Source organism: Octodon degus, unplaced genomic scaffold (assembly GCF_000260255.1).
Source record: "Octodon degus isolate 3935 unplaced genomic scaffold, OctDeg1.0 scaffold00044, whole genome shotgun sequence".
Taxonomy (NCBI): Eukaryota; Metazoa; Chordata; class Mammalia; order Rodentia; family Octodontidae; genus Octodon; species Octodon degus.
In genome coordinates, this window is record NW_004524620.1 from 12,777,514 (window position 1) to 12,798,041 (window position 20,528).

A 20,528-nucleotide genomic window follows, 5' to 3' on the forward strand; every position below is an offset into this window, starting at 1 on the left:
ACCCTAGGATCCTGGACTGTGATTCTACCCAAATGACAAGTACCCTGGCTGGCTCTGAGAGGAACACTCCTGCAGCAGGAGCCACTCCTGCAAAGCCTGGCTCAGGCTTCTAAGCCCAGGCCCAGTTTCTCAGCCCAAGTGAAGGCAAGTTGCCTTCCTGAAGAAAGAGTACACGCTCTAAAGGAGCACACTAAGCTAGCTCCAGCAGTGAGCAGGCATACGCTCACACGCTAGCTGGGGCTGCACCAGCCGAGCGATGGAAACTCGGGTGACCTTGGCTGCAGTGGGGTGCAAAAGCATTTCTTGCACCTAAACAACACGGTCCAGGCAGGTGTGGTGGTTTCATGATCGGGAAACCAGGCAGTTGCTAGCTTTTTGCCTTCCACAACCCAAGGAGGAGGCTGCAGTTTCCCACATGTGCCTTCCAGCCAGTGAAGAGAAGAGAGGCCATACTCTTGTTGTGCACACAACCCATCTGTCTGTATCCCATTACAAGTGTTCAGTCAAGTGGCCCTAACTGCCTCCAAGGGAGCTTGCCAGCGACATTCTATGCTGAAAAGCCTTGTGCCCAGCTAAACTGGGGGGTGGGGGGAGGTTGCCTGTGGAGACGAGTACTTGGAAAGGCCCAGAGGCTGTGTCTCACAGGGCTTTGCTTTCTCTCATGGCGCTGGATTAAAACCAAATTACACATGACCCGTGCTTTTCTCAAGGCCTCTCTGGAAGCAAGTGACTCGAGGAGGCTATTTCTCTTGTACCCTACATTCCAGCAGCTCTGGCACTCATTTTCCCAGTATCTCACCAGCCCAGCAAGGAGAGTATTCCGAAGGAGTCTGTCAGAAAGCAGGCCCTAATCTAACGCTGCCCTGCGTGGAAGAGTGAGCGCGTGCACTTGGAGAGAAAGGCTGCTCCTTCTGCAGAGCCGCTGCTCCGGACTGATTCTGCGGGCAGGGCTCATCCCTGTTCACTCAGGAAGCAGGGGAGATCATTTTCACTAGGCCATAAATATGTTGAGCGCTCTGTTATCCTAACCTTTGAGTGACTACAAATCATAGTTGTCTTGAGTGACTACAAATCATAGTTCAGGAGCAATTTTCTAAGAGTCTGGTGCCCTGGAAATTCCTGCATGCTCAAGTTGAACACCTGGAGTAAACTGTAGGGCATGCAGGTTTTGCTGGGAAATTTATTTCAAAAGAGGAAACAAAATCCTTTGGCCTGCTTCCTGGTTTGTCTTTCCTTTTTTTTTAGTGTTCTTAGGCTAAGGTGAAAATTGGAGGCCAGACCCCCTTCTGTACCGAGTCACTTTCTCTTCCTCCCCCTAGTGCTCCAGGACCTGTGGAGGAGGTGTTCAGAAACGTGAGGTTCTTTGCAAGCAGCGCATGGCTGATGGCAGCTTTCTGGAGCTTCCTGACACCATCTGCTCTGCCTCCAAGCCAGCCTCCCAGCAAGAGTGCAAGATGGAAGACTGCCCCAGTGAGTGGCTCCTCTCAGACTGGACAGAGGTGCGTATGACCCTAAGAAAGAGCCTCCAAGGTGTGAGTAGGAAATAAAAGCCCCACACACGTACTTAGAAAAGACAACAAGAGAACAAAGCAGCTCCACGTGGAGCGGGCTTTGTGGGCCATTTACACCCAGCATGTGAGGAGCTCGCCACTGGGCTGTGCGGCCTGTGTCAGGCAGCCGGCCCAAGCCCAGCCGTTGGCACCTGGGCTTGCACGGGCTCCTCCCGGATCCAAACCCGGGCCCAGGGCTCTTCTCCCTCTACCTGTCTCTGCGCCCTTCTCCTGGCCCCCCGGTGCCTCCCACTCCCAGATGTTTCCAGTCTTTGCTCAGTAAGGGCAAAGCCTCTCTAGTGCCCCTCTTCCAAGTTACTGGACAGTAAAGGATATGACTTATTAGCGAAAGCAGGCCCCGGAAACCCGCCTCCTACTGTCAGCTTCCCAGCAGGAGGCCTGCAGTCCCTTGCTGCCCTGCCTCAGGAGAAGCGATGGCCTCCGTGCTTTCTCCTCCTGCCTTCACTGACGAGCGGGGCGCAGGCCTCCAGTGGAGCTGTTCTCCTGAATAGCTCCTGCTCTGATACTAGCACGAGAGAATCCACTTGCAGCCAGCTTCGGCTCGTGCATTTTCAGCCGCAATGATTCTTCTCAGATGCCATCGGTTCCCTGAGCTCCATTGTCCTGTGCATCTGCCACAGAGAAGCCCACAGATCTTCACCTCTCTAGCAGCTTGAGCCAAGTGCCGGTCACTAGGCCCGAGGTGAAAACTCTGTATCAAAGCCAAAATTGGGGGCTCCCCTTTGTTTTGTGCAAGCATTTGAGTCAGCCTTCCTGAGCCCAGGGCCTCTTTTGTGTCACACATCTAGTGTAGGATGCTGCTCCTCGAAATGCGTCACAGGGACACTGTGGCCACCACGGCGCCAGCTTTGGCCACACAATTTCTCCTTAAAGCTACTTCACTGAAAGGGACCTCAGCATTCTTACCATATATTATCAGTCTGTAGGGTCCATCCAGTGAGCCCGCTGTGGGTGTTACAGTTGAGAGGGAACCTACACTACCCCCGCGTTTATGATTGGGCGGGAAGATTACTTCTAATGGTGCCTCACTCGAGCTGCCGCACGACAGAAGGGAGAATGATTATATTTTTATACTTTAGAAACAATTTGATTTCACCAAAACAAAGGTTGGAAAAGAGTGAGGACTGCGTACACTGCAGCGGCTGTGTGCATGTGTGCGTGGGGTGTTTTCCATGGTAATCTTACTTGGAGCATGACATAATACATGAAAACATCATAATAAAAAGAGCAGTTAAGGAAAGACTAAGGATGTGCTTACCAAGAGGCTGGGTTGTCACCTTCCCGGGGAAGTGCTGTAGGCAGCATTGCTGTCCTAAGCCATCAGATGATGCCCTACAGATGACAGGCCTGAGAAAGGGACAATTATATAATTATCTTCCCAGGGAGTGTGGACTTTGGAAGATAGGAGGGGATACAGAAAATTTAGAAAAGCTTCTTTCCTTCTGTAAGTTTGAAAGAGGAACCCTTGTGATTTGACTAAGGGAAAGGGACTGTTGAACTGAGGCCCCTTTCAGTGAAGCAGGCCTTTAAGGAGGAGTCGTGCCTGGCTAAGAATTCAAACTCAAGGATGGATAAGCCTAGCTTCGAAGCTCAAGTCAGACTTATGAGCTTTGTGCCCGTGGGCTATTTAACCTTCCTAGGACTTGGTTTCTTCTCTGTGAGGGGGAGACGCAGAATATGATGTGCACATGTGTGCAAGAGGCTGAAAGTTAAGTGACGTGTGATAACGTTGTGGCTGGTAGAATTAGCTGTTAATGTAGTAGTGACTTCTTCCACCTGCGATCATTGTCAGGAGGAGACACAACTAAAGGAAGCCTCGCATTGGCTGGAGCCACCATCTAGGTCTCCCACAGGCTTTGCTGAAGTTCCCAGGACGAGAAAGTTCTGGTTCCCTTTGGGGAGCTAAGGTAGTTAGCCCCTATCCTAAGAGTCCAAGTCAGTACTGAGCCTTCTGGGTCAGCTGGCGAGTGGAAATTCCAGATGCTGGGGAGGGGTTTGAACAGCAGGAGGTCAACTCCAGATCTCCGACACTGAACCCGATCCGGTGCCACGAAGGAGCTCTCCTTGGGTGGGCGTGGAGACCCCACATTTGTCCTGTCACCCCAAGAGCTGCTCCCATGGGCTGTGGGCTGGAGTGAGACATACATCCCATGCCCCAGCGAGACTCCTCTTGGCGAAAGGAGGACCTGGGTGATCTACGGGTGTCTTCATCTTCAGCTGTCTGGGCCCAATCTCATGGTGACTGCGCAGAACCCCTCAGAGACAAAATTAAGCCAAAGTTTTAGCCATTTCTTTTTTTTTTTTTTTTTCATTTTTTATGTATTTGGTACAGATTCTCACTTCAGAGCTCAGTCTCATAGGGAGCCTTCTGTTTTCAGCTTCCCCAGTGCTAGGATTACAGGCAAGCACTCCCACAGCCAGACTTGGTCACCAGCTCATCACTCCTAGGAGCAAGGCCAGCATGGCCTGTGGGACCAGGGATTAAGCCTTGGTCCCTGCACTTACCAAAGCAAGCACTTAGCCCACTGAGTTATTTAGCCAGCCCTAGACATTTCAGATAAGATTGCATACAGATTTTATTTTGAAAGTAAGACTTCTCAAAAGACCATCTTTCTTTTCTTTAAAAGAAATCTTTTAGGGCTAGCCAAATAGCTCTGCGGATTAAAGCACCTGTTTAGGCAGACGCAGGGGCCGAGGGTTCAATCCCTGGCCTGCTGTGTCAGCCCTGCTCTCACAGTGCGCTGAGACTATGATTAAGACTGGCATGATGGTACACCTGTAATCCCAGCAGTTGGGAGGCTATAAACAGGAGGATCACTACAAGTTGGATCTACCTAGTGAGACTCTAGACCTTGTACTAAAAAAAAAAAAAAAGAAAAAAAGAAATCTTTCAATCTCCTAAGTTAACTAGTAAAATATATTAAATCATATTTTAATAGAAATTCTCCCAAAAAAAGGATAAACAAAATTAAAGTCACTGTAGTTAAATTTAGAGGTAGGAGTAATTTAAAAGATCCTATAGTCTAATTGCTTTTTTTTAAATTAATGCCTCAGAGGGCCAGCCAAATAGCTTAGTGGATTAAAGCACCTGCAAGCAGGTGCAGGAGCCAGGGGTTCGATCCCTAGGCCTGCCATGCCCCCCCCAGGGCGCACTGAGATGGCAGTTGAGACTGGGCATGGTGGCACATGCCTGTAATCCTAACTCTTGGGAGACTGTAAACAGGCAGATCATGACGAGTCTGATCTAGTAGTGAGACCCTGAACACCCTGTAGACCCTTCCCTAAAATACAAAAATAACAATAAAATAAAATCAATTCCTCAGAACTCTTGTTAGTTGCAATGTTTCTATGAAATCAAAACTCTAAAACAGAAGAGCTACTTCGGTTGGTGAGTGGCGGTACTTCAGCTCCCCAATGGGTGGGTCTCACCTGAGAAATAGCCCAGAATAACTAGGAGACAGTCTGGAAAGCCCTGGCGTGGCTGAGCTTCCCTGTTTTGGAGAGGTGAAAACTAAAGCTAGGCGTAAATTGAATCTAGCACTAAAGTACTAGGTTTTACCACCGTCATAACAATCTTTTGGCCTACGAGCTAGTTTTCTCTTTTTCTAGTTGTAACCACTAAAATGATCACGCCTTTGAAACTCTCAGGCTCCTCACCCCATTCTACCTGATCTTGGATTTGGTGCCATTGGTTACAGTACAATAAGTCTAGGGCAGAATGCGGAATCCAGAATCATCAGATTACAAAGCCAACAGGCTTCTTCTCAGCCTGGCTTTGCCTCCTCACTGTCTTAGGGTGGCGCATGCCATGGCCCTTCACACCAGCCCGTATCATTTCTGCACGCGCACGTATGAACTTGAACAGATGAGATCATTCCTTGTCGCTTTTTACCGTCACTTTTCAAGTCAGCATGGCACGTTGCTGTGACCCTGGTTCCGCCTCCATCATCCCAAGCCCGAGCAGTGTGGCGGCCCCTTCTCTGGGCTTCCTGTCTCCCAGCACTCACAGACGGCGTGGCCAGAATCCCCGTCTCCAAACGCCTCTTTCATCACGTTGCTCCCTCTTCAGTGGCTCCTCGTTGCCTAATAGACCAATTATAAATCTGTCTGAAAACTGAAGGCCTCCAAAGTCTGGCCGTGGACTTTCACTCAAGCTCCGGAACATTCTCAACCTGGCCCATCTGTCTAGGCAAAGTGGCCTAGGTGGAGGCCAGGCCTGCCTTGGACTTCCACACAGAGGTCTCCTGCCTTTGTTCTGGACACTTTGCTGGCTGTCCTGTTGTTCTGCACTGACCCAGACTGCAGCCAACTTCAAAACCGAGCTGAGGAAGCCCCTGGTATGCCCTAAGTTTTCAAGAATTGTTACCACGCACTTTATAGAATTGCACTTGTCTTCTAGTTTTATAATCTCACTAAATTCTTTACTGTTTAATTCTATATACAGCTTTATTTGGGTAAAATTCAATTTATCTTAACATTTTTAAGGTGTACGTTGTTGCAGCATTTCTTAAAATTGTTACTTGTACTAACCCACGTCCACAGCACACGATGGTTGTATTCCCGAGGAGAGCTAGTACATGCACGCTGCACACCCTGATTCTTTTCTCGCCCTTATCTTTCTTCTTTTCCCTTCACTCCCCTTTGTCTCCTTCTCTGGGTCCCATTCCCTTTTATTTTCACTGGCGCCTGTTTGTGGTAAACAGTGACTGCACCCCTGGCGAGGCACTGTGCAGGTGCACGCACATCTCCGCACTCTCCTCTCTCACCCGTCTCCTCTCCCTGCGTTTCTCGGTCTCCTTCCCACACACAAAGGGCCTGGCTGGCTGGCTCCCATCATCTAGCCTTGATTTTGTTCTTTATATATATTTTGGGTTCCTCATATAAAGCAGAACTATGCAACATTCAAACGTGTTTATCTGACTTACTTCACTTAATGTTATGGTCTCAAGGAGCCTCCAGCTTTCTAGGAAAGACTCCAGTTGGTCTGTCTTTGTCGCCGAGCAGTACGCCATTGTGTGTACTTACTGCACTGTCTTGGTCTGCCCGTCTGTTGGTAGGCACGCGGCCAGCCCCAGGATGTGGGAACTGTGGCGTTGGTGGCTGGGATCGCGGCGCGCACGCGGCTCTGCTGACACCATCGACTCTTTCAGGAAAACACCTAGAAGGAGGCTTGCTGGGCGAAATGGAACTTCTCGTTTTAGGTTTTTTAAGGAATCTTTATGCAATAATGTAAAATTCCCTTTTTTCCTGAATCCTCTTCAGTATTTTTATTGTCTGGTTCCTGGATGATAGACTTTCTTTCCTTAGTAAGATAGAATCTCCACATTATTTTAATTTACATTTCTGTAATGGCCAAAGATGCTGGAAATCTTTTTCTATATTTGCTGGCTACTTATATTTCTTCTGTCAAGAAGTACATACCATATTATTCATATCATTCGTTCAATTTGATTGGGTCTTTTATTTGGGGGATCTGATTTGGTTTTGCTTTTGTTTAGTTCTTTATTGTAGGTATTAATCCTGTTTGAAGGGCAGCCGGCAGGAATTGCCTTCTGTGGACTATCTCTTTACGCGTTCACTCCTTCGCCTCACTCTTCTGCTTGCAGAAGCTCTTTAGTCTGACATGACCCCGTTTGTCAGTCCTTGCATGTCCTGTGCGTTTGGAGTTCTGCCTGGAGAGCCCTGGCTTCCGCCAGCGCCTTGATGGTTTTACCTGTTTTCTCTTCCAGCAGATTGTTCGCATTTTCTATTGAGAGCGCTGCCCTGCTTTGGCTTTAGCTTAGCGCGTGGTGAGAGGTGCGGTCTAGATTCTGTCTTCACATGTGCACAGCCGGTTTTCCCAGCGCCATTTGTTAGGGGCCACCTTTCCTGCAGTGTATGTTTTTGACCCTTTTGCAAAAAAGATCAGGTAACCAACTGTGCCTGGAGTTGTTTCTCCATCCTTTTTTTTCTGTCCCATTGATCCACTTGTCTGTTTTTTGCCATGACCTTCCTGTTCTATCACTGTAGCTTTGTATTAAAAGTCCAGAGTTGTAATGCTTCCTGCCTTGCCCTGGTTGCCCCGCGTGGCTTTTACTATTCCTGGTCTCTTCTGGCTCCATACGAACTGTGGGATTGTTCTCTACTTCAGTGTGCGTCGCTGCTGGTATTTTATTGGAATTTCATTCAATTTGTATAAATCGGTGTAGGAGATTTGGCATTATGGCCATTTTGACTATAAAGGTTCTGCCCATCCAGGAACGGGAGAGATCTTACCAAATTCTTATGACTTTGACCTCCCTTGCCAGGTTCTGTAGTATTGATTACAGTGGTCTTTTGCTTCCTTGGTCAAGATAAGTTTAAATATTTAGTTTTTCTTGCCCCTAATGTGAAATGTATCATTTCCCTACTTATTTCTCAGTGGATTTTTTTAATTGGTCTACAAAAACACTTTGATATTGTGTGTGTGTGTGTGTGTGTGTGTGTTGACTTTGTCTCTTGCTACACTACTGAATGTGGTTATTAATTCTAAGTGTCTTTTGGTGTAATTTTGGAGTCTTCTCTGTAGAGAATGTCATCTACAAAGAATGATATTTGACTTCTTCCTATCATATACATGTGTCTTTTATTTTCCTTCATTTGCCTGATTGTTCTGGTTAATGTTTTGAACAGGAGTGATTTTAGCAGACATCTTTGTCTTGTTCCTGAGTTTATAAGGAAAGCTTTCAGATTCTCCATATAGTGTGATATTGGCTATTGGTTTTGTTATAAATGGCTTTTATCAGATTGAGATAAGGTCCTTCTGTACTATTTTCTTCAAGATTTTTTTCATGAATAAATGCTGGATTTGTCAGTCTCTTTCTAGATCAATTGAAATGGCCATGTGCCCTCTGTCCTTGCATCTGTTGCTTGTTTATGTCGTGGGTTACATTTATTGGTTTGGGTATGCGGAGTCATCCCTGAGCCCCGAGGTGACTCCTACTTGATGATGCTGTAGGATCTTTATGGTGATTTGTTTCATTCTGTTTGCCAGTACCGTGCCGAGGATTTTTGTGTCTATGTTCATTAGCAAGATTCATTCTCTTTTTTGGGTGGGTCCTTTTTGGGTTGTGAAATCAGGTTAATGTTAACTTAGAAGAATAACTTTGAGAATACTCTTTCCCTTTTGATTTAACTAAAGTGTGTAAGGAGTATGGGCATTACATCTTCCCTAAAACTCTTGCAGAATACAATGAATTCATTAGACCTGGGATTTCCTTCTTTGATTTGTTTGTTTTGTTACTTTTCCAATTTCACTGCCTGATGCTGGATTATTCAGAGTTTTTATGTCTTCGTGCTTCAGCTTCAGTGGTCATTTGTAGCTAAGTATCCATTTATTCTGAAATCTCCATTTTATTAGAGTACAGATTCTCATAATAGTTACTAGTAATGTTCTGGATTATGGCAAATCTGGTGTGATTTTATCTTTTTCATTCCTAATTGCATGGATCCTCTTTTTTTTAAGGTTGGCTAGGAGTTTGTCTCAGTTACTTTCTCATTGCTGGGACAAAATACCCAACACCCACAAGTAAAAGGAGGCAAGGTTTGCTTTAGCTCATACTTTGCACGAGTTTCAGTCCACAGTCAGCTGGCTCCAACACAGGACACCATGGCAGAGGGGCAGTGCAAGACACAGTACGTGGCAGGGTAGGCAGGAAGGAGGCAGTGAAGCAGTGAGCATCCCTTTCCCTGTTGTCACTTTGAGAATGTAAGCCTGTTGATCGGCACCACCTCTACCCATAGTGGGCCTTCCCGTGGCCCACACCCACGATCCACCCACCTTCTGAAAGTCCCACCTGTGAATGCCGGAAGCTTTGGGGGACATCAGATACAAGCCATAGCTGGGTTCTTCTGTTTTGTTTGCTCTTTCAAAGAACCAGCTCTTTCTTTTTCTTTTTCTTTTTTTTTTTTTTTTATTGCAGAACCGGGGATTGAACTCAGGCCCTTGCGCTTGTCAGGGAAGCACTTATTCTACTGAGCCATCTCCCTGGCCCAGAACCAGCTCTTTGATTCATTGATTCCTTTTATTTCTTAGTCTTAACTTCATTAGTTTTTACTCTGACTTTCATAATTTCCTTCCTTGCGCCGCGCTGATTTGGACAGAACTTCTAGCTGGTTTTCCAGGGGTTTCAGGCACATCATCACGTCACTCTTTTCGGCTCCCTCTGTTCTCCTGATATGGGTGCTCGCTGCCAGGAACTTCCTTCTTAGAATGGCTTTCCTTATGTCCCGAGGCTCTGGTCTGTTGTACTGGCACCGTTATCTCAGTCTAGGAACTGTCTAATTTCTTCCTTGAGTTCTTTTGTAGCCCATGGAGTACTCAAAAGGGTGTTCATTTAATTTCCACGCGTTTCCACAACTTGGGGGGCTCCTTTTGCCAGCAGCCTGGTGGTGTCACTGCACTACGACCTGATAGTGTGCGCGGACAATTTCGATCATTTTGCATTTACCTGAGCCTGCTTTACTGGCTAGCATGTGAGCTAACGTGGAGGAAGTCTGCTGCTGAGCAATGTGCTCCTGTTGTGAGGTGAAACACTCTACAGAGATCTACTAAGTCCATCTTTTTGAATGTTTGGTTCTACTCTAATGTGTCATTGTCGCTGCTGCTGCTGCTGCTGCTGCTGCTGCTGCTGCTGCTGCTGCTGTTTTGTTTTGGCTAGTTGACCTATTTGAAGCAGCGCAGCATTGAGTTTCCTCACTAGTGTTGGTTCTACCTGACTTTTCATGTCCAGTTTGGTCTACAAGGGTGGCCATGCTGGGTTTTGGTGCACACATGTGTATGGCTATCTCTTTTTGTAGAATTTTGCTCCTTAACCAATATGTAGTGACCTGCTTTGCCCCTTCTGGTCAGTTTTGGCTTAAAATTAATTTAATTTGCAATTTAAATATCTGCTTTTGCATTTTTCTTGGTCCCTATTGTGTGGGATATTGTTTTCTATCCTTTGACTTATTAATCTGTGTATTTCTTTTTGGATTAAATGTGTTTCTTAGATACTACATGTTACTGAGTGCTGTTTCCCGATCCACTCTGCCAATCCCCAGTATCTTTTGACTGGGGAAACTACTCATATTGACCGTGGCAACTGAAAGGTGTTCCTTATTACTGTCAAGCAGTTTCCCGTTTGCTGATTCCCCCCACCTTTCTGCTTTGCTGTTCCTCTTGCCTGTTGTATTCAGTTAGATTTTTTTTGGGGGGGGGGCATTGTTGGCTTTATTGTCTCTTTGTAAACTGAAATTTTTTGTAATATTAGTTTGCTGGTCATGCGCTTCTTGAGATGGTCTTAGTCATGGAAATACCTTGTTTCTCTGTCAATTTTAAGGTTTTGTAGGATTTATCAGTCTGGGTTGTGAGTTCTTTTTCTAGAGCTTTGAACACTTCAGTCCAACCTCTCCTGGCCTTCCAAGTTTGTATTGAGGATCTGCTACGTGCTTCTTCCAGGGCAGCCTTTGGAAGTGATTCATTGCTTTTCTCTAATAGGTTTTAAGATTCTGTCCCTGTACTGACTTCTGGAATTTTGATTAAGATGTGCCATGGAAAGGTTCTCTTTGTTCGTGGCTACCTGGGATTCTACATGACTCATTTATCTGTATACTTAATTCTTTCCAAATATTTAAAAAGTTTTTTTTTTTTTTTTTTTTTTTTTTTTTGTGGTACCGGGGATTGAACTCAGGACCCTGCTCTTGCCAGGCGAGCACTTATTCTACTGAGCTATCTCCCTAGACCCCCATGAAAAGTTTCCTGTTACTATTTCTGTAAATAGATTTTTAAGCCCATTACGCTATCTTCTAAAAGAAATAGAGCATAAAAATAGAAAAGTTAAGGAGAGAAAAGAAAAAGAGTTTGCAAAAGAGGAAAGGGGAAAAGACAAAAGAAAATTCCCTAAGCCCTGATAAACCAGCCAAGAAGAAACAAGAAGGAAAAAAATGAGTCCAAAAAGAGGAAAAAAAAAAAAACAGTACTTCTTTGTATTTTTTAATAAGTGGTGACCTTCCAGAGGCTGCAGTCTTCGAGTAAAGCAAGACAGTTTTCTCCGTTTAGCCTTGCAGCTGCAGGACTGTGAGGTGCCCCTACCAGCCGCGAGGGCCCTCTGCTTACCCCAGCTGTGGCAATGTCCCCCTAGATGTCCACTGCTTCACTCTGGTAGGTGGAAAGGCCACAGGCCCCCAGACCTGTGCCGGATGTGGGCAGCAGGGCACGGCTTCAGGATTCAGTGCTGGCTCCTTCAAACCCAGGTGTTTCTGAGCACAACAAAGCTGCGCCTGCCTTTTCACCATGGAGGGGATGAGGTAGCCATCATGGCCTTAAATTTCTCAGGGGCACTTCTTTCTAGATGACTCCCCACCCACAGCTGTCTCCTGCATCTGTCTCTGACACAGTCACTGTGGGACAGCGGCTCTGGGAGCCCAGAAGTGTACTTGTTTTAGTTGTCCTGAGTCCCAGCTACTCCTGGGTCCTGAATCAATCCCTTCCTCAATTGGCAACTGATTAAGTTCTCTGTGGCAAGATGGTGGTCATGCAGGCTGGAGTCTCTCTGTAGCTGTCAACCGTCCTGTGGACAGGCTCCCGTGGGTCACAACACGTGCTGCTTTTCCAGTTCACAGCAGCCATGGGCTCCACGGCCTTTTCTCCCTCAATCTCCCAATCCTGGGCTAACATTATTTCTAGGGAGTCAGGCTCCCCTCCCGACGAACTGAAAGCTGTTTTGTCTCTTCCTCTACCACGGTGGACCACGGCTTGTGGTCCAAATATTCTTGTCCTTCCCATTTCCCAGAAGTCTGTTTCTCTTTTGTTTGCCATGCTGTGATCTTGTACTGCCTGGTTCCAGATCTTGGAGAGGGCAGGCTTGCTGCTGATCACCATGCTGTCATTTTCCTCCCTTCCTAGCACTTTACTTTTGGATCTCAAATCCAAACATTTGAGTGCAGTGTGGTGGTACGCACCTGCAATCCCAGCCTGTAGCAGTATTATTTATAAGAATTATATTCTTTTTAATGGTTAAATAGTATTCTGTCATATAAAATAGACTTTATTTTGTTTAGCAATTCAACAGTTGATGGATATTGAGTTGTTTCCCCTTTGGGGCTACTAGCATAGAACTGCCATAAATAATCATATACGGATCTTTATCTGTGTGTATATTTTCCTTTCTCTTGGGTAGATACCTAGAAGTAAAATCTCTGAGCCATATGGGAAACTTAACTTTTTAATAAACTATTAAACTATTTTCTAAAGTCCCTATATTATCTACATTCCTACCAGCAATGTATAAAGGTTCTAAGTTTCCCATATCCTCACCAACACTTATCATTAGCTATTTTTCAACATGACCATTCTGGTAGATATAAAGTGATATCTTATAGAAACTTTTATTTATAGTTCTTTAATCTACTATTTCACCTTAACAATGCATTTGAAGTTATTCCTCATTTGAAAGACTATTCATTGAGGTTAGAATTTATCCTGTACTTACCTCAAACAAAGTAAATTTATAAAAATTGTCTAATAGCAGACCTTAAAATATTACTTACTTTGAAAGAAGGAGGAAAGGATTAGTATTATCATTTCTGTGGAGAGGATTTTGAAAATAGTATTTCATTTAATTTCTCAGCATAAGTAGAAATAGACTTAGAGTTTAAGTAACTTGCTAACTAGTAAGATAGTGATTTGGGATTTGAACCCAGGACTCTGTTATTCTGTAACTAAAGCCCAACCCACACAAATAACAAGTAAGATGCCTACAAGAAACTTTAGAATAAAAAGTTTTAAGAGTGAAATGTACTACAAGAAAGACAGGTACTCTGAAGATAACAATATGCGATAGAAAAACCATTGTTAACTCCCTGTCATCTTGTTTTTTAAATTTTTATTTTATTTAAATAGTGTGCGCCCCGGAGCCCGTGGCCGCCTGCGGTGAGCTGGAGAGGCGGCTCAGGTTGGGAGCCACGGAGCCCGGCCACAGGCAGGTTAACAGCTGGGCTCTTAGAGAGAGAGAACCTTGTTTTAAAATAGAATTTTGTAAATTTAACCAAGAGCATCTTAACGTCTTTGAAAAGTCTTACTGTTTTGTACAGACAGAATTAACCCTGAACACTATTTTCAATAACCAGTTAATGACAAGCTGGATAAACAACTATTATCTCAGTTTATGCCATACTATATTTTTAGTAATATATATGTATGTATATAAAAATAAGATATTTAATCTGAGCTTTAAAGTTAAGTTCATAGAGTTAAAACTATGTCAGTTTCATATAAAAAACAGTAACTATTGAAAGACAAATATTAGTTATCATACCACAGCATGGAATGAAAGTGCTTTAACGTGAAAGTATTTTTTATTTAATAATATATTTTAAAAAGAAAAAGAAAGAGAAAAACAAAGCAAGAGAAAACAAGAAAAACTAAACAGAATTTGAAAACAAGATGACAGGGAGTGGGCTGGTGAGATGGCTCAGTGGTCTAAAGCACCTACTTAGAACAAGTTTAGCGAAGGGACCGCGGTTCGATCCCCAGCACCACATGCCAGCCAGCCCTGCCCCCTGAACTGAAAGCTGCTGGGTCTCCTCTGCCGCCATTAACCCTTTCTCTGCCTCGATCGCCCTGACTCGCGCCTGCCCTGTTTCTCCGCCAGTGCTCCTCGAGCTGCGGGGAAGGCACGCAGACCCGCAGCGCTGTTTGCCGGAAAGTGCTGGAATCGGGGGTCTCCGCCGTGGTCAATTCTACCCTGTGCCCGCCCCTGCCCTTCTCTTCCTCGGTCCGGCCCTGCATGCTGGCGGCCTGTGCGAGTGAGTATCCGGCTGGGGGCGGGGAAGCCTGCGGCCGTGGCCTTGCCCACACCTCGGGCCACGCGAGAAGGCCAGGTGGCGGGGAGCGCAGCTGGAGCCTGAAGGAGTCGCACGCAGCTGGCCAGGCGAGCTCTCCCCTTCGCTCAGAGACGGCTTGCTTGCTCGGGCCAGAGAAATCTGGACCCCGAGGGAGCCTGTTCTGGCCGAGTCTCAACACGCTGCTCTGGGCTCTGAAACGACCCTCAGCGGGCTCGCTCTGTCGCTACTGACCCTAGAGCGGTCACTCCGGCGGCCTCCCGCACCGCCCTCGAGGGGGCCTAAGGGTAGACACTGAACGCAGGATGTGCGCCTGCCCCTGGTCCCCTGCCTCCTCCTATAACTGGGACTTACTTTGAACGCTGGTGATGGGCGCAGCTGCCCCAGCCCCTCCCCCCGGCCCCTGCGTCTCTGCTTCTGCGCATGCGCTGGTGGCCACACTGCTGCTCCGCAGTTGTCGCTTTCCGAGGGAGAGCGGTGGCGCCCCGCTGGTGCACGGTGTTAGCTAGCGCTGGGGCCGGGGGTGGGGGAAGCAGGCAACGGTGCTCCCGGCCAAAACCCAACTCCAAAACGGGGGCGGGGCCGGGGGCTTCTCTGCTGTCCCTCGTCCGTCCGGCGCCTCACGTGGGCTCTCCTCTGCTCTCTCCTCTCTCCGGCTGTCCGCCCCACCCGTCCCAGGGCCTGGGCAGCCGCCCCCAAGGCACAGCCCCCAGATCGCGGCTGCGCGGAAGGTGTACATCCAGATGCGCAGGCAGAGGAGGCTGCACTTCGTCGTGGGTGGGGTCGCCTACTTGCTGCCCAAGACGGCCGTGGTGCTGCGGTGCCACACGCGAAGGTCACACAAACCGCTCCTCACCTGGGAGAAGGACGGCCAGCACCTCACCAGCTCCGCACACGTCACCGTGGCGCCTTTCGGCTACCTGAAGATCCACCGCCTCCGCCCCGCGGACGCCGGCGTCTACACCTGCTCTGCCGGACCTGCCCGGGAGCAGTTCGTGATCCAGCTCCTCGGGGGTAACCGCAAGCTTGTGACCCGGCCGCCCAGCCTCCCAGGTGAGGAAGAGGCCGTTCCGGGCAGGAAGGCCAGCCCCAAGGAGGCCCTGCAGACGCACGGGCACCCGCACGGGCTCTTCTCCAACAGCAGCAAGGTGGAGAAGGAGGCCCTCAGCGCTGACCCGAGCAGCCGCTACGATGACCTCGTCTCCCAGCTGCTGGAGCACGGGGGCTGGCCCGAAGAGCTCCTGGCTTCCTGGGAGCTGCAGGACTTCACGGAAAGGAACGTGTCCTCAGAGGAGGACCCTGGTGCCGAGCAGGCCCTGCTGCACCTGCCCTTCACCTTGGTGGCTGAGCAGAGGCGCCTGGACGACATTCTCAGGAACCTCTCCCAGCAGCCAGAGGAGCTGCGTGACCTGTACAGCAAGCACCTGGTGGCCCAGCTGGCCCAGGACGTCTTCCGTGGCCACCCAGAGCACCGAGATGCGCTCCATACACCCTCGGAGCACAGGTCTCCCCTGGCGGCCACCCCTCGTAAGCACGTGTCTGGCTTCAGCACCTCCTTGCGGACCTCGTCTAGGGACGCGGGCAGCGGGCCACGCAGGCCACATCGCAAGCCTACGATCTTGCGCAAGATCTCAGCTGCCCAGCAGCTTTCTGCCTCTGAAGTTGTCACCCACCTTGGGCAGACCGTAGTCCTGGCCAGCGGGACACTGAGCGTGCTGCTGAACTGCGAGGCCATCGGCAACCCAAGGCCGGCCATCAGCTGGGCGCGGAATGGGGAAGAGATTCAATTCAGCAACAGGTGAGTTTGTCACTACCTTGTCTAGAAAGGTGAAGGGGGCAGGGCTACAGCACAACCAAGCAGATACCCACGTGTGTGTGCAAGGGGCGTTGGGGCGCAGGGCCTAGGGATCACCTCCATGACTCCGGACCGTCACAGCACTGGTAAGCCACTGGAGCAAACAAAGTGTAGAAGGGAAGAGCACCCCGCCTGCGCACCGCGCCCACAGAGTCCCCGTGACCAATGAAGCAGGGTCTGCACGGCCGCGCCTGTCGGCAGAGAGTGCCAGGCCAGGGCATCTCTGCGCGCACTCTCTGGGGCGGGGTGGAACTGGAGAGTCGGGCAGCAGCACCCGGCTCTGCGCGGGCTGAGGACGCGGTAGCTGCTATGCACTGCTCCCCGGATGTGAGCCTGGACCCCATCTGTGCGGGACAGAGCTTGTTCCAAAAGGCTTTTGTTCCCAGTGGACCTCCCATTAATTATCCTAATGCTTCTGGGTGTCTCGGCTTTGAAGGGTCTTCGTGAGGATGCAACATAATCATGTACTGACCTCCTCGGGCCCTTAACGTTAAAGGCCAGAGTGGGCGAAGTCCTACAGCGGTGCTTTCTGAACACAGCCCGCAGGTCGGGTACTTGCTTCCGGCGTGCGCTGGCTCTTGTCTCTGCACGGCCCTGAGCACGTGGCAGCCAGCAGTCCAACTGGGTAAGCGCCGTTGCAAGGCAGTCTTCTCCCTCCTCGTGTTCGTAGACGCTACAGAGCGTGAAAGCCCTTCCGGTGGTGGAAACCAGGAGTCTCGAACACAGTAGCTTCAGCGTTCGCGGCGGCGCACGCAGTTTCCGCGTGTTCGGCACATCCAGGTGCAGCGAGCACCTGAGCTGGGGGTGCCGGCTTAAGCCCGCCTCACCTCCCCACTTCTTAATGTATAATATAGTAACTTGAGCAGGCAGTAAGAACGGGCCACGGGAAAAGGAAAAGGAGTGGAAGAAAACCATCATTGCTTCATCTGTTAAATATTGCCAACCTTGACTGGAAAGAAATTAGTTTTAGGAAAGGATCACTAATAACTCGTAATTACTAAGTCTGTCTGTATTCACTGCTGCATTTTATGTCCATGTCCTAATTGATCATTTTATCATAGAGTAATACAGGAACTATAAAATAATTGAAATAATATCAAAATCTGTAAAGTGAGAAGGACAAGTCTCTCTCTTCCCCCAATCTCTGGAGGTTATCACTCTTAATAGTTTGTAATACATCCATTTAGAATTTTTATGCATTTTATTATATAAAAATATAAGGAGCTGGGGAGATAGCTCAGTAGAGTAAGTGCTTGCCTGGCAAGTACAAGGACCTCAGTTCAATCCCTGGCTCCAGCAAAAAAAAAAAAAAGAGAGAGAGAAATATATACAGATAGGGTTTGAATTTTTAATAGGATATTAGTCATGTTCAGAAATATGACTCAGTTTTTATTTCATGTGGCACGATGGTTTTGCAATCTCAGGCAAAAGAGATCAATGTCACCTTTTTAACAGCTGATTACTGTTCTTGAATGTGTGTATCCCCAACTGAAAATATATAGGGGCATTCCATTTTTTTCACTCTTCAAAACATTCTGACATATGTTGTGGCTTTCTAAGTGGGCAGTGGATGGCACAAAGTGCTTTTAAAATATTCCTTTAAAAACTTGGGGCCTTGGCAAATTTAGGAACACCAACAATTCTTGGAACAGCACTTAGGAACTCTCCCTTAGTCTTTTAATTTTTACTTTTTGAGCAAAGAGACCCTAACCTGACTAACTCTAATATGGAGAAAGGTCAGCAAACTTTGGCTTAAAAAAAAAAAAAAAAAAAAAAAAAAAAAAGCCACCCAGTAGCCAGGTGCTAAGAATATACAAAAAATGAGTTGGGCATAAAACAACAGAGACCACATCCTGGGCCCTTGTCACCCAGAACTGGCTGGGGAGGAGCCGCACAAAGAGGGGAGGCGAGCCGAAGGCCGTGCACAGGCCTCGCGTCATCAGTTCTCTTCCCCAGATCTAGTCTTGAAAAGGCTTTTCAGGGTAAGTTCATTGAATGCAGACAGGAGAAGGGATCGTTGTTTCTGACGTTTGGCATAACCACTTCGTTTTACTTGAGTACTAGTAAGAAATACAGATGGAGCTTAGCTTGCTATAGAGCTTTTCAAGTTCTATTTGAGAAATGGGGGTGAAGATACTTGCTCAGAGCATGCAGGAGGCACGAGGCGCCAAGGGACCACTTCGCTGTGGACTGTTGGTGACCTCTTCCGTGCTGGCGTCATCCCTTATCATCATCCCTATGGCTGGTGGCACTTCAGAGATGCTCACGTGTTTTCAAGCAGAGAAGCGCTGCCATGCCCGCTGCGTTAGCTCAGTTCATCTGTTTCTGCTTAGTCCCCAAATCCACCTTTCTGGGAGTCTGCAAGATTCAACTTCCTGTTGCTGTGTAGGGCTTTGAGACTTCTTAATGTATACTGTAAATAACTTGGACTAGCAGCAAAAATGGGCCAAGGTAACAGGAAAGTGAGTGGAAGAAAACCATCATTTCTTCATCTTTTAAATATTCCAAATATTGATTTGCAAGAAATTAGTTTTAGAAAAGGATCACTAATAACTCATAGATTACTAAGCTTCATCCTATGTGTAATTCATTGGCTGAAATAAATGCGCATGGTTTTTAGAACTGTCACCAGTGTCTGACTCCAAACTGGGTCTTTACCTCTCTTAAATTCAGGAAGCAATAACAAGTCTGAGCCCAGATTGAGCAGCAAAGGGAGTTTTATTGTTGGCCAAGGATGGAAATGAAAGGCAAATTAACAAATCAACTTCTCTGTCCATTGGTGTCGGGAAGCCGTCAATCTAGGATAAAAGAAATGAGGGGAAGGAATAAGCTAAGGCAGGGAGATAGAAGCATCGTTTCTGATAATGAGCGCAGATTTCCTAAAAATTGAGGCCTCTTTTGGTCCTTTTGCAGTTCCTCGTGGTCACTGTCCATGACAACTGTCACCTATCGTGGTGCTGGGGGAGATGTGCCACTTAGCAGAGGTGCAGTTGTGGTGAACTTAGAGGGGGCCTTGTTCCTCTGGCAGCCACCTCAGACACAGCAAGTCTTGGCTGGCCCACCTCAAGGGTGACTTCTGCCTGCAGGTGTCCTGTCCTCGAAGATCAACAGCGTGAGGACAGGAGAAATCTAGCTAGGTCAAGCGAGCAGCGGGGCCGTGCAGCAGAGCCACACTGCCTGCTGCAGCAGCAGCTTCCAGGGCGCGTTGCACGTATTGTGCAGTCTGGCTGGTTAGAGCCCCCACCTTCGGTTGTCAACAAACATTCCAACTTCAGACCCCATGTTGGGTTCTGAGGGTGGAGGCAAAGAAAGCGAATTTCTTGAGGTCAGCCAAATAGCTCAGTGGATTAAAGCACCTGCAAGCAGGTGCAGAGGCCAGGCTTCAATCCTCAGGCCTGCCGTGCCGGAGCCTACCCCTGGGGTGCACTGAGACTGAGATGGAGACTGGGCATGGCGGCATGCACCTGTAATCCCAGCTCTTGGGAGGCTGTAAACAGGCAGATCACTAAAAGTCTGATCTAGTAGTGAGACCCTGAACACCCTGTAGACCCTTCCCTAATAAATACAAAAAGCAAGCAAGCATTTCCTTATTGAGGGAGCCCAAAATCTAGTTAGGAAGCCAGAGCAAATGCAGAATCAGGAGGGCTGAGCGGGAGGTAGGCCTAAATATTCCTTGTGTGAGTACTTAGTGATCTGCCTACCACGTGGCGGGCACACATCCATCCCCTGGCCACACTGTGGTGAATGAAAAAGGAGTTTTGGGCTCCCTCAAGTTGACATGCATTTTGAGTTCTACTCAAAAAGCACAAGTCAAAGCTTCCCTGGTTCTCCAGGGAAAAGGGGCCCCCTTGTATCTCTGTCTCCTCCACTTGTTGTTTAATTTATATAATTTCATCATCATCTGTTGTGTCACATACTTATTCGCAGACTGCCTTCCGTGAAGGGAGCGGCTTTCGCCCTGCCGCTTCCTCAGCGCTGACGATAGTAACTGGCACTAGATTGCTCAAAACTAACACAGTAGTCACAAACTGAGGAATGACTGGTTTGGAAAAGCGAACACAGAGAGCACACATCAGCTGATGATAACTGTTTTGTTTGGGTGTAAAATTAAAGCCCAGGGTGTAACTTGGTGGCCACCGTAGGCGTGGACTCTGCGGAGGTTGCGCGTGCGCCATGCACTGAATGACGAGCAGTGACAGGAAGTGACGGTGACCGCGAGCCCTCCCAGGCCGGGGCTAGCCTGCGGCCCCAGAGCCGGCAGC

General features: G+C 47.9%; 1 protein-coding gene across 1 annotated transcript in view; it reads left to right on the forward strand.

The window, feature by feature from the left end:
• Nucleotides 1-20,528, forward strand: part of Adamtsl1 (ADAMTS like 1) — a 996,797-nt gene that overhangs the window by 877,245 nt on the left and 99,024 nt on the right. The window contains exons 18-20 of the mRNA XM_023715857.1: nucleotides 1,320-1,499; nucleotides 14,222-14,375; nucleotides 15,090-16,209. Coding sequence (XP_023571625.1) covers nucleotides 1,320-1,499; nucleotides 14,222-14,375; nucleotides 15,090-16,209 — 1,454 coding nt within the window. The remainder of the gene's footprint in view (nucleotides 1-1,319; nucleotides 1,500-14,221; nucleotides 14,376-15,089; nucleotides 16,210-20,528) is intronic.